Source organism: Pseudophryne corroboree, chromosome 9 (genome assembly GCF_028390025.1).
Source record: "Pseudophryne corroboree isolate aPseCor3 chromosome 9, aPseCor3.hap2, whole genome shotgun sequence".
NCBI lineage: Eukaryota > Metazoa > Chordata > Amphibia > Anura > Myobatrachidae > Pseudophryne > Pseudophryne corroboree.
The window spans coordinates 344959302-344973713 of NC_086452.1; the positions used below are offsets into that span (position 1 = coordinate 344959302).

General features: G+C 49.2%; 1 protein-coding gene across 5 annotated transcripts in view; it reads right to left on the minus strand.

Annotated features, from left to right (window-relative positions):
* The window catches only part of NISCH (nischarin), a 306900-nt gene that overhangs the window by 276961 nt on the left and 15527 nt on the right, over positions 1-14412 (minus strand). For 4 of the 5 annotated variants that reach the window (XR_010186909.1, XM_063940634.1, XM_063940636.1 and 1 more), the window contains exon 3: positions 7601-7783. Coding sequence is in view for 3 of the 5 variants with exons in the window: in XM_063940634.1 (XP_063796704.1) it covers positions 7601-7783 (183 nt within the window). In the remaining 2 variants the exon portion in view is untranslated. Of the gene's footprint in view, positions 1-7600; positions 7784-14412 lie in introns of those variants that run through there. The other variant, XM_063940635.1, reaches the window with a different exon arrangement.

Genomic DNA, 14412 nt, shown 5'->3' on the forward strand with positions numbered 1-14412 from the left:
TGTGGAGTAATACCCCTTTCCTTGTTGTCGGAGGGGTAATTTTATTATCACCTGCTGGGAATACAGCTTGTGAATTGTTTTCAATACTGCCTCCCTGTCGGAGGGAGACATTGGTACAGCAGACTACAGGAACCTGCGAGGGGGGAAACCTCTCGACATTCCAATCTGTACCCCTTGGATACTACTTGTAGGATCCAGGGGTCCTGTACGGTCCCAGCGTCATGCTGAGAACTTGGTAGAAGCGGTGGAGGGCTTCTGTTCCTGGGAATGGGCTGCCTGCTGCAGTCTTCTTCCCTTTCCTCTATCCCTGGGCAGATATGACTCTTATAGGGACGAAAGGACTGAGGCTGAAAAGACGGTGTCTTTTTCTGCAGAGATGTGACTTAGGGTAAAAAACGGTGGATTTTCCAGCAGTTGCCCTGGCCACCAGGTCCCATGGACCGACCCCAAATAACTCCTCCCCTTTATACGGCAATACATCTTTGTGCCGTTTGGAATCTGCATCACCTGACCACTGTCGTGTCCATAAACATCTTCTTGCAGATATGGACATCGCATTTACTCTTGATGCCAGAGTGCAAATATCCCTCTGCGCATCTCGCATATATAGAAATGCATCCTTTAAATGCTCTATAGTCAATAAAATACTGTCCCTGTCAAAGGTATCAATATTTTTAGTCAGGGAATCCGACCAAGCCACCTCAGCTCTGCACATCCAGGCTGAGGCGATCGCTGGTCGCAGTATAACACCAGCATGTGTGTGTATACTTTTTAGGATATTTTTCAGCCTCCTATCAGCTGGCTCCTTAAGTACGGCCCTATCCGTAGATGGTACCGCCACTTGTTCTGATAAGCGTGTGAGCGCCTTATCCACCCTGAGGGGTGTTTCCCACCGCGCCTTAACTTCTGGCGGGAAAGGGTATACCGCCAATAATTTTCTATCGGGGGAAACCCACGCATCATCACACACTTCATTTAATTTATCTGATTCAGGAAAAACTACAGGTAGTTTTTTTCACCTCACACATAATACCCTTTTTTGTGGTACTTGGAGTATCAGAAATATGTAACACCTCCTTCATTGCCCTTAACGTGTGGCCCTAAAAGAAAATACGTTTGTTTCTTCACCGTCGACACTGAAATCAGTGTCCGTGTCTGGGTCTGTGTCGACCGACAGAGGTAAATGGGCATTTTACAGCCCCTGACGGTGTTTGAGACGCCTGGACAGATACTAATTTGTTCGCCGGCCCTCTCATGTCGTCAACCGGCTTGCAGCGTGTTGACATTGTCACGTAATTTCCATTAATAAGCCATCCATTCCGGTGTCGACTCCCTAGAGAGTGACATCACCATTACAGGCAATTTGCTCCGCCTCCTCACCAATATTTTCCTCATACATGTCGACACACACGTACCGACATACAGCACACACATAGGGAATGCTCTGATAGAGGACAGGACCCACTAGCCCTTTGGGGAGACAGAGGGAGAGTTTGCCAGCACACACCAAAACGCTATAATTATCCAGGGACAACCTTTATATAAGTGTTCCTTTTAATATATATACATATCGCCAAATCAGTGCCCCCCCTCTCTGTTTTAACCCTGTTTCTGTAGTGCAGTGCAGGGGAGAGCATGGGAGCCTTCCCACCAGCCTTTCTGTGAGGGAAAATGGCGCTGTGTGCTGAGGAGAATAGGCCCCGCCCCCTTTTCGGCGGGCTTCTTCTCCGGAGTTTTAGATATCTGGCAGGGGTTAAATACATCCATATAGCCTCAAGGGCTATATGTGATGTATTTTTCGCCATACAGGTGTTATACATTGCTGCCCAGGGCGCCCCCCCCCAGCGCCCTGCACCCTCCGTGACCGCTGTGTGAAGTGTGCTGACAACAATGGCACACAGCTGCAGTGCTGTGCGCTACCTGATGAAGACAGAGTCTTCTGCCGCCTGGTTCCGGACCTCTTCATCTTCAGCGTCTGCAAGGGGGGTCGGCGGCGCGGCTCCGGGACGAACCCCAGGGCGAGCCCTGTGTTCCGACTCCCTCTGGAGCTATGTCCAGTAGCCTAAGAATCCAATCCATCCTGCACGCAGGTGAGTTGAAAATCTCTCCCCTAAGTCCCTCGATGCAGTGAGCCTGTTGCCAGCAGGACTCACTGAAAATAAAGAACCTAAAAACTTTTTCTAAGTAACTCTTTAAGAGAGCCACCTAGATTGCACCCTTCTCGGCCGGGCACAAAAACCTAACTGAGGCTTGGAGGAGGGTCATAGGGGGAGGAGCCAGTACACACCATGTGATCCTAAAAGCTTGCTTTTGTGCCCTGTCTCCTGCGGAGCCGCTATTCCCCATGGTCCTGACGGAGTCCCTAGCATCCACTAGGACGTTAGAGAAATATATTTTCAGGGCCCTGACTACGTCCAGCAACTTGGAATCCTCCAAGTCCCTAGTAGCCGCAGGCACCACAATAGGCTGGTTTAAGTGAAATGCTGAAACCACCTTAGGAAGAAATTGAGGACGAGTCCTCAATTCTGCCCTGTCCGTATGAAAAATTAGGTAAGGGCTTTTATAGGATAAAGCCGCCAATTCTGAGACACGCCTGGCTGAAGCCAGGGCTAACAGCATTACCACTTTCCATGTGAGATATTTTAAGTCCACAGTGGTGAGTGGTTCAAACCAATGTGATTTTAGGAATCCCAAAACTACATTGAGATCCCAAGGTGCCACTGGAGGCACAAAAGGAGGCTGTATATGCAGTACTCCCTTGACAAACGTCTGAACTTCAGGAATAGAAGCCAGTTCTTTTTGGAAGAATATTGACAGGGCCGAAATTTGAACCTTAATGGACCCTAATTTGAGGCCCATAGACAGTCCTGTTTGCAGGAAATGCAGGAAACGACCCAGTTGAAATTCCTCTGTAGGGGCCTTCCTGGCCTCGCACCACGCAACATATTTACGCCAAATACGGTGATAATGTTGTATGGTTACATCCTTCCTGGCTTTGATCAGGGTAGGGATGACTTCATCCGGAATGCCTTTTTCCTTCAGGATCCGGCGTTCAACCGCCATGCCGTCAAACGCAGCCGCGGAAAGTCTTGGAACAGACATGGTCCCTGCTGGAGCAGGTCCTTTCTTAGAGGTAGAGGCCACGGGTCTTCCGTGAGCATCTCTTGAATTTCCGGGTACCAAGTCCTTCTTGGCCAATCCGGAGCCACGAGTATAGTCTTTACTCCTCTCCTTCTTATGATTCTCAGTACTTTTGGTATGAGAGGAAGAGGAGGGAACACATACACTGACTGGTACACCCACGGTGTTACCAGAGCGTCCACAGCTATTGCCTGAGGGTCCCTTGACCTGGCGCAATATCTGTCCAGTTTTTTGTTGAGGCGGGACGCCATCATGTCCACCTTTGGTTTTTCCCAACGGTTCACAATCATGTGGAAGACTTCTGGGTGAAGTCCCCACTCCCCCGGGTGAAGATCGTGTCTGCTGAGGAAGTCTGCTTCCCAGTTGTCCACTCCCGGAATGAACACTGCTGACAGTGCTATCACATGATTCTCCGCCCAGCGAAGAATCCTTGCCACTTCCATCATTGCCCTCCTGCTTCTTGTGCCGCCCTGTCTGTTTACGTGGGCGACTGCCGTGATGTTGTCCGACTGGATCAACACCGGCTGACCCTGAAGCAGAGGTCTTGCCTGACTTAGGACATTGTAAATGGCCCTTAGTTCCAGGATATTTATGTGAAGTGACGTTTCCATGCTTGACCACAAGCCCTGGAAATTTCTTCCCTGTGTGACTGCTCCCCAGCCTCTCAGGCTGGCATCCGTGGTCACCAGGACCCAATCCTGAATGCCGAATCTGCGGCCCTCTAGGAGATGAGCACTCTGTAACCACCACAGGAGAGACACCCTTGTCCTTGGAGACAGGGTTATCCGCTGATGCATTTGAAGATGCGATCCGGACCATTTGTCCAGCAGATCCCACTGAAAAGTTCTTGCGTGGAATCTGCCGAATGGAATCGCTTCGTAAGAAGCCACCATCTTTCCCAGGACCCTTGTGCATTGATGTACTGACACTTGGCCTGGTCTTAGGAGGTTCCTGACTAGGTCGGATAACTCCTTGGCTTTCTCCTCCGGGAGAAACACCTTTTTCTGGACTGTGTCCAGAATCATCCCTAGGAACAGCAGACGTGTCGTCGGAATCAGCTGTGATTTTGGAATATTTAGAATCCATCCGTGCTGTCGTAGTACTACTTGAGATAGTGCTACTCCGACCTCTAACTGTTCTCTGGACCTTGCCCTTATCAGGAGATCGTCCAAGTAAGGGATAATTAAGACGCCTTTTCTTCGAAGAAGAATCATCATTTCGGCCATTACCTTGGTAAAAGACCCGGGGTGCCGTGGACAATCCAAACGGCAGCGTCTGAAACTGATAGTGACAGTTCTGTACCACAAACCTGAGGTACCCTTGGTGAGAAGGGCAAATTGGGACATGGAGGTAAGCATCCTTGATGTCCAGAGACACCATATAGTCCCCTTCTTCCAGGTTCGCTATTACTGCTCTGAGTGACTCCATCTTGAACTTGAACCTTTTTATGTAAGTGTTCAAGGATTTCAGATTTAAAATGGGTCTCACCGAGCCGTCCGGCTTTGGTACCACAAACAGCGTGGAATAATACCCCTTTCCCTGTTGTAGGAGGGGTACCTTGATTATCACCTGCTGGGAATACAGCTTGTGAATGGCTTCCAATACCGCCTCCCTGTCGGGGGGAGACGTTGGTAAAGCAGACTTCAGGAACCGGCGAGGGGGAGACGTCTCGAATTCCAATTTGTACCCCTGAGATACTACCTGCAGGATCCAGGGGTCCACTTGCGAGTGTGCCCACTGCGCGCTGAGATTCTTGAGACGGGCCCCCACCGTGCCTGAGTCCGCTTGTAAGGCCCCAGCGTCATGCTGAGGACTTGGCAGAAGCGGGGGAGGGCTTCTGTTCGTGGGAAGAGGCTGTTTGCTGCAGTCTTTTTCCCCTTCCTCTGCCCCGGGGCAGATATGAGTGGCCTTTTGCCCGCTTGCCCTTATGGGGACGAAAGGACTGAGCCTGAAAAGACGGTATCTTTTTCTGCTGCGAGGTGACTTGGGGTAAAAAGGTGGATTTTCCAGCCGTTGCCGTGGCCACCAGGTCCGATAGACCGACCCCAAATAACTCCTCCCCTTTATACGGCAATACTTCCATATGCCGTTTGGAATCCGCATCCCCTGACCACTGTCGCGTCCATAATCCTCTTCTGGCAGAAATGGACATCGCACTTACTCTTGATGCCAGAGTGCAAATATCCCTCTGTGCATCTCGCATATATAGAAATGCATCCTTTAAATGCTCTATAGTCAATAATATATTGTCCCTGTCCAGGGTATCAATATTTTCAGTCAGGGAATCCGACCAAGCCACCCCAGCACTGCACATCCAGGCTGAGGCGATTGCTGGTCGCAGTATAATACCAGTATGTGTGTATATACTTTTAAGGATATTTTCCAGCTTCCTATCAGCTGGTTCCTTGAGGGCGGCCGTATCAGGGGACGGTAACGCCACTTGTTTTGATAAGCGTGTGAGCGCCTTATCTACGCTAGGGGGTGTTTCCCAACGCGCCCTAACCTCTGGTGGGAAAGGGTATAATGCCAATAATTTTTTAGAAATTAGCAGTTTTTTATCGGGGGAAACCCACGCTTCATCACACACCTCATTTAATTCATCTGATTCAGGAAAAACTACGGGTAGTTTTTTCACACCCCACATAATACCCTTTTTTGTGGTACTTGTAGTATCAGAAATGTTCAAAACCTCCTTCATTGCCGTGATCATGTAACGTGTGGCCCTACTGGAAAATACGTTTGTTTCCTCACCGTCGACACTGGAGTCAGTGTCCGTGTCAGTGTCTGTATCGACCTGAGGTAACGGGCGTTTTATAGCCCCTGACGGTGTTTGAGACGCCTGTACAGGTATTAACTGATTTGTCGGCTGTCTCATGTCGTCAACAGTCTTTTGTAAAGTGCCGACACTATCACGTAATTCTTTCCATAAGACCATCCAGTCAGGTGTCGACTCCCTAGGGGGTGACATCACTAACACAGGCAATTGCTCCGCCTCCACACCATTTTCCTCCTCATACATGTCGACACAGCGTACTGACACACAGCACACACACACAGGGAATGCTCTGATAGAGGACAGGACCCCACTAGCCCTTTGGGGAGACAGAGGGAGAGTTTGCCAGCACACACCAGAGCGCTATATATATACAGGGATAACCTTATATAAGTGTTTTTCCCTAATATAGCTGCTGTATATATTAATATGCCAATTTAGTGCCCCCCCTCTCTTGTTTTACCCTGTTTCTGTTGTGCAGGACTGCAGGGGAGAGTCAGGGAGCCTTCCTCCAACGGAGCTGTGAGGAAAAAATGGCGCTTGTGTGCTGAGGAGATAGGCTCCGCCCCTTTTTCGGCGGCCTTTCTCCCGCTTTTTTGTGGAAAACTGGCAGGGGTTAAATACATCCATATAGCCCAGGAGCTATATGTGATGTATTTTTAGCCATTTAAGGTATTTTCATTGCGTCCCAGGGCGCCCCCCCCCAGCGCCCTGCACCTTCAGTGACCGGAGTGTGAAGTGTGCTGAGAGCAATGGCGCACAGCTGCGGTGCTGTGCGCTACCTTATTGAAGACAGGACGTCTTCTGCCGCCGATTTTCCGGACCTCTTCACTCTTCTGGCTCTGTAAGGGGGCCGGCGGCGCGGCTCCGGGACCCATCCATGGCTGGGCCTGTTATCGTCCCTCTGGAGCTAATGTCCAGTAGCCTAAGAAGCCCAATCCACTCTGCACGCAGGTGAGTTCGCTTCTTCTCCCCTTAGTCCCTCGATGCAGTGAGCCTGTTGCCAGCAGGTCTCACTGAAAATAAAAAAACCTATTTAAACTTTTACTCTAAGCAGCTCAGGAGAGCCACCTAGATTGCACCCTTCTCGTTCGGGCACAAAATCTTAACTGAGGCTTGGAGGAGGGTCATAGGGGGAGGAGCCAGTGCACACCAGCTAGTCCTAAAGCTTTTACTTTGTGCCCAGTCTCCTGCGGAGCCGCTATTCCCCATGGTCCTTTCGGAGTCCCCAGCATCCACTAGGACGTTAGAGAAACATATATGTAGAATCATGCTTTTCGCTGTTTTGAAAAAGTGGATCAATACCGAAGCAAGAAGCACAAAGTATTTCTTAGCAGTGGTTAGAAAAGAATAAAAAAATACAAACACAATACACAAGCTATATTATTTTATTTTTTTTAAACACAACCTTTTTTGGAGCCATTCTGGGTGGAATGTTTTTGCTTTGAGGAGAAATAAGCAAAAACAGCAAGATATAATCTGTGCGGTCAATGCATAAAAATAAAGTAAATTACAGACACTGATGTGACCAGGCCAAAAAAGCACCAATATTGGCTGAGCACAGAGTTGGCAAAAGCCTCAGCAGTTAATAGGATAAAAAAGAGCTAATGGGGAAAAAAAAATGGTTCTTCTTGGATGCAACCTTTAAAATATGCTACATAAACCAGTAAAATATAATTAACTTACATATAAATGAAAGTGCAAAAAATGCGACAAAGCTCTTGGTACAGTGACAGGAAACTTTGCAAGCAGGGCTTGTAGATAGATCTCCAGATCCTTCTCTCTTCGTTCCACCAAGCTTTTGGAATTCTTTCCGATAATCTTCTTAGGAGGCAGCAAGTTCCACTCTATTTGGTTCTCTGCCGTAAGCTAAAAACACATAGTGACATAACTATTGGTGGGAAAAATATTTGCAATAGAACTGCTCGTTAAGAATTTGCATTTCTTTAATTATATATTTAAATGAATATAATATATGTCTTACACACATAGATACAATGGATGAAAGGGAATTTGCTGGTATGGAAATTTTAATTTCTATAAGAATTAGGGATTTTGATAGTGTGAAATGAATTACGTAATTTTTTTGGACAGCTTTAGAGTGGCCTTAAAGCAAACCTGGAGTGCTACACATGTCCTGCCCCTGCTACAGTATATAGAATATATTTATGTGATATAAATGTCTCCACCTCTCCTTCATGCCCCTGGCATTACTAGTGTTCACGCTAGGCTTTTGCAGCAGAGTGCCGCCAGATTTTAAAGTTGTAAAATGTGCCCTGCCCTACACGCAGCGCCCTGCTAAGACAGCAGTACCGTCTCCACCCTGCAGTGTCCCACAGGTGGGAAAAGCTGCAGCGACCGATTGCTGTCTGGTGAATAGAGAGAGCTAGTGGAAGGCAGAGCACCTCCGTAAGTGCTGGGAACACCCCAAAGTGTGATGAATTGGAGATGAATCACGAGTACACGCCACACTATTCCTTATCTTCTCACTATGAGGGGGGGGGGGGGGGGGGTGCTCAGTTGCAGGCAAAGGGTGCAAATTGCCACAGCCGAGGCATATAAATGCCAGCAAAGGCACCACATCTCGCACCCCTTGCCCGCCAGAATCCAGAATTTGCACAAAACTGCTTGCATATCTATGGGGTTTGTGAGCAGTTGTGTGTGAGATTTGGTTGCCGAACTAATTTGGCTGAGCGAAGACATCTGCCCGTAATTGAAATCCCTCTTGAATCTCTCATGCCACAGGCAGACTTACACTTTCCCCTACACCCCATGTAACCCACTCCTGCCTAATCCCTGCTTCTGTCTATCTACATCTGTCGTTCCTCCACTTTGACCATTTCACCATTGATGTGAGGAAATGTCTGTATAGGTACAGTATGACCCACAATAGACTGCAGTTGCCCTTTTAGGCATGCTGTCCATGGAGCTTGGTGAAAAATAAGAATTTACTCACTGGTAATTCTATTTCTCGTAGTCCGTAGTGGATGCTGGGGACTCCGTAAGGACCATGGGGACTAGCGGCTCCGCAGGAGACTGGGCACAACTATAAAGAAAGCTTTAGACTACTGGTGTGCACTGGCTCCTCCCACTAAGACCCTCCTCCAGACTTCAGTTAGGATACTGTGCCCGGAAGAGCTGACACAATAAGGAAGGATTTTGAATCCCGGGTAAGACTCATACCAGCCACACCAATCACACCGTATAACTCGTGATACTATACCCAGTTAACAGCATGATAACAACTGAGCCTCTCAACAGATGGCTCAACAATAACCCTTTAGTTAAGCAATAACTATATACAAGTATTGCAGACAATCCGCACTTGGGATGGGCGTCCAGCATCCACTACGGACTACGAGAAATAGAATTACCGGTGAGTAAATTCTTATTTTCTCTAACGTCCTAGTGGATGCTGGGGACTCCGTAAGGACCATGGGGATTATACCAAAGCTCCCAAACGGGCGGGAGAGTGCGGATGACTCTGCAGCACCGAATGGGCAAACTCTAGGTCCTCCCCAGCCAGGGTGTCAAACTTGTAGAATTTAGCAAACGTGTTTGACCCCGACCAAGTAGCTGCTCGGCAAAGTTGAAGAGCCGAGACCCCTCGGGCAGCCGCCCAAGAAGAGCCCACCTTCCTCCTGGAATGGATTTTTACTGATTTAGGATGCGGCAGTCCAGCCGCAGAATGTGCAAGCTGAATCGTACTACAGATCCAGCGAGCAATAGTCTGCTTTGAAGCAGGTGCACCCAACTTGTGGGGCGCATACAGGATAAAGAGCGAGTCAGTCTTTCTGACTCCAGCTGTCCTGGAAACATAGATTTTCAGGGCCCTGACTACGTCCAACAACTTGGAAGCCTCCAAGTCATTTGTAGCCGCAGGCACCACGATAGGTTGGTTCAGATGAAAAGCTGATACCACTTTGGGGAGAAACTGGGGAAAATCAGATAAGGGCTTTTACAAAATAAGGGCTTTTACAAAATAAGGGCTTTTACAAAATCAGATAAGGGCTTTTACATGACAAAGCCGCCAATTCTGATACACGCCTGGCCGAAGCCAAGGCCAACAACATGACCACTTTCCACGTGAGATATTTCAAATCCACGGTTTTCAGTGGCTCAAACCAATGTGACTTTAGGAAATCCAACACCACGTTGAGATCCCAAGGTGACACTGGAGGCACAAAAGGGGGCTGAATATGCAGCACTCCCTTAACAAAAGTCTGAACTTCAGGTAGTGAAGCCAGTTCTCTCTGGAAGAAAATCGATAGAGCCGAAATCTGGACCTTAATGGAACCCAATTTAAGGCCCATAGTCACCCCTGACTGTAGGAAGTGCAGGAAACGGCCCAGCTGAAATTCCTCCGTTGGGGCCTTCCTGGCCTCACACCACGCAACATATTTTCGCCATATGCGGTGATAATGGTTTGCGGTTACTTCTTTCCTAGCTTTAATCAGCGTAGGAATGACTTCCTCTGGAATGCCCTTTTCCTTCAGGATCCGGTGTTCAACCGCCATGCCGTCAAACGCAGCCGCGGTAAGTCTTGGAACAGACAGGGCCCCTGCTGCAGCAGGTCTTGTCTGAGCGGTAGAGGCCATGGGTCCTCTGACATCATTTCTTGAAGTTCCGGGTACCAAGCTCTTCTTGGCCAATCCGGAATAATGAGTATAGTTCTTACTCCTCTTCTCCTTATTATCCTCAGTACCTTTGGTATGAGAGGAAGAGGAGGGAACACATAAACCGATCTTTACACCCACGGTGTCACTAGAGCGTCCACAGCTATCGCCTGCGGGTCTCTCGACCTGGCGCAATATTTTTCTAGCTTTTTGTTTAGGCGGGACGCCATCATGTCCACCTGTGGCCTTTTCCAACGGTTTACAATCATTTGAAAGACTTCTGGATGAAGTCCCCACTCTCCCGGGTGGAGGTCGTGCCTGCTGAGGAAGTCTGCTTCCCAGTTGTCCACTGCCGGAATGAACACTGCTGACAGTGCTAACACGTGATTTTCCGCCCATCGGAGAATCCTTGTGGCTTCTGCCATTGCCGTCCTGCTTCTCGTGCCGCCCTGTCGATTTACATGGGCGACCGCCGTGATGTTGTCTGACTGGATCAGTACCGGCTGGTTTTGAAGCAGGGGTTTTGCCTGACTTAGGGCATTGTAAATGGCCCTCAGTTCCAGAATATTTATGTGCAGGGAAGTCTCCTGACTTGACCATAGCCCTTGGAAGTTTCTTCCCTGTGTGACTGCTCCCCAGCCTCGAAGGCTGGCATCCGTAGTCACCAGGACCCAGTCCTGTATGCCGAATCTGCGGCCCTCTTGAAGATGAGCACTCTGCAGCCACCACAGCAGAGACACCCTTGTCCTCGGAGACAGGGTTATCAGACGATGCATCTGAAGATGCGATCCGGACCACTTGTCCAACAGGTCCCACTGAAAGGTTCTTGCATGAAACCTGCCGAATGGAATCGCTTCGTAGGAAGCTACCATTTTCCCCAGGATCCGCGTGCAGTGATTCACCGACACCTGTTTTGGTTTTAGGAGGCCTCTGACTAGAGATGACAGCTCCTTGGCCTTCTCCTCCGGGAGAAACACTTTTCTCTGTTCTGTGTCCAGAACCATCCCTAGGAACAGTAGACGTGTCGTAGGGACCAGCTGTGACTTTGGAATGTTTAGAATCCAGCCGTGCTGTTGTAGCACTTCCCGAGATAGTGCTACCCCGACCAACAACTGCTCTCTGGACCTCGCCTTTATCAGGAGATCGTCCAAGTACGGGATAATTAAAACTCCCTTCTTTCGAAGGAGTATCATCATTTCGGCCATTACCTTGGTAAAGACCCTCGGAGCCGTGGATAGACCGAACGGCAACGTCTGGAATTGGTAATGACAATCCTGTACCACAAATCTGAGGTACTCCTGCTGAGGATGGTAAATGGGGACATGCAGGTAAGCATCCTTGATGTCCAGTGATACCATGTAATCCCCCTCGTCCAGGCTTGCAATAACTGCCCTGAGCGATTCCATCTTGAACTTGAATTTTTTTTATATATGTGTTCAAGGATTTCAAATTTAAAATGGGTCTCACCGAACCGTCCGGTTTCGGTACCACAAACATTGTGGAATAGTAACCCCTTCCTTGTTGAAGTAGGGGCACCTTTACTATCACTTGTTGTGAATACAGCTTGTGAATTGCCTGTAACACTGCCTCCCTGCCTGAGGGAGTGGTTGGCAAGGCAGATTTGAGGAAACGGCGAGGGGGAGACGTCTCGAATTCCAGCTTGTACCCCTGAGATACTACTTGAAGGATCCAGGGATCCACCCGTGAGCGAGCCCACTGATTGCTGAAATATTTGAGACGGGCCCCCACCGTACCTGGCTCCGCCTGTGAAGGCCCAGCGTCATGCTGTGGACTTAGAGGAAGCGGGGGAGGACTTTTGCTCCTGGGAACTGGCTGTATGCTGCAGCTTCTTTCCCCTACCTCTGCCTCTGGGCAGAAAGGACGCGCCTTTAACCCGCTTGCCCCTATTGGGCCGAAAGGACTGTACCTGATAATACGGTGCTTTCTTTGGTTGTGAGGGAACATGGGGTAAAAATGTAGACTTCCCAGCTGTTGCTGTGGAAACGAGGTCCGAGAGACCATCCCCGAACAACTCCTCACCCTTATAAGGCAGAACTTCCATGTGTCGTTTGGAATCTGCATCTCCTGTCCACTGCCGAGTCCATAACCCTCTCCTGGCAGAAATGGACATTGCACTAATTTTGGATGCCAGCCGGCAAATATCCCTCTGTGCATCCCTCATGTATAAAAGTGCGTCTTTTATATGCTCTACGTTTAGCAATATAGTGTCCCTGTCTAGGGTATCTATATTTCTCTGACGTCCTAGTGGATGCTGGGACTCCGTCAGGACCATGGGGATTAGCGGCTCCGCAGGAGACAGGGCACAAAAATAAAAGCTTTAGGACTAGGTGGTGTGCACTGGCTCCTCCCCCTATGACCCTCCTCCAAGCCTCAGTTAGGTTTTTGTGCCCGTCCGAGCAGGGTGCAATCTAGGTGGCTCTCCTAAAGAGCTGCTTAGAAAAAGTTATTAGGTTTTTTATTTTCAGTGAGTCCTGCTGGCAACAGGCTCACTGCAACGAGGGACTTAGGGGAGAAGAAGTGAACTCACCTGCGTGCAGGATGGATTGGCTTCTTAGGCTACTGGACACCATTAGCTCCAGAGGGATCGAACACAGGCCCAGCCATGGAGTCCGGTCCCGGAGCCGCGCCGCCGACCCCCTTGCAGATGCCGAAAAGTGAAGAGGTCCAGAAACCGGCGGCAGAAGACTTTTCAGTCTTCATGAGGTAGCGCACAGCACTGCAGCTGTGCGCCATTGTTGTCAGCACACTTCACACCAGCGGTCACTGAGGGTGCAGGGCGCTGGGGGGGGGCGCCCTGGGCAGCAATGATAATACCTTGTTCTGGCTAAAAATACATCACATATAGCCCCTGGGGCTATATGGATGTATTTAACCCCTGCCAGGTCTCACAAACACCGGGAGAAGAGCCCGCCGAAATAGGGGGCGGGGCCTATCTCCTCAGCACACAGCGCCATTTTCCTGCACAGCTCCGCTGCGAGGAAGGCTCCCAGGCGAATCTAGTGTCGACGGTGAAGAAACAAACGTATTTTCCAGTAGGGCCACACGTTATATGATCACGGCAATGAAGGAGGCTTTGCATATCTCTGATACTGCAAGTACCACAAAAAGGGGTATTATGTGGGGTCTGAAAAAACTACCTGTAGTTTTTCCTGAATCAGAGGAATTGAATGAAGTGTGTGATGAAGCGTGGGTTAACCCCGATAGAAAACTGCTAATTTCAAAGAAGTTATTGGCATTATATCCTTTCCCGCCAGAGGTTAGGGCGCGCTGGGAAACACCCCCTAGGGTGGATAAGGCACTCACACGCTTATCAAAACAAGTGGCGTTACCGTCTCCTGAAACGGCCGCCCTCAAGGATCCAGCTGATAGGAGGCTGGAAACTACCCTGAAAAGTATATACACTCATACTGGTGTTATACTGCGACCAGCCATCGCCTCAGCATGGATGTGCAGTGCTGGGGTGGTTTGGTCGGATTACCTGACTGAAAATATTGATACCCTGGATAGGGACAGTATTTTATTGACTATAGAGCAATTAAAGGATGCTTTTCTTTATATGCGAGATGCTCAGAGGGATATTTGCACTCTGGCATCGAGAGTAAGTGCGATGTCCATATCTGCCAGAAGAAGTTTATGGACGCGACAGTGGTCAGGTGATGCGGATTCCAAACGGCATATGGAAGTATTGCCGTATAAAGGGGAGGAATTATTTGGGGTCGGTCTATCGGATTTGGTGGCCACGGCAACAGCCGGGAAATCCACCTTTTTACCTCAGGTCCCCTCCCAACAGAAAAAGACACCGTCTTTTCAGCCGCAGTCCTTTCGTTCCTATAAGAACAAGCGGGCAAAAGGACAGTCATA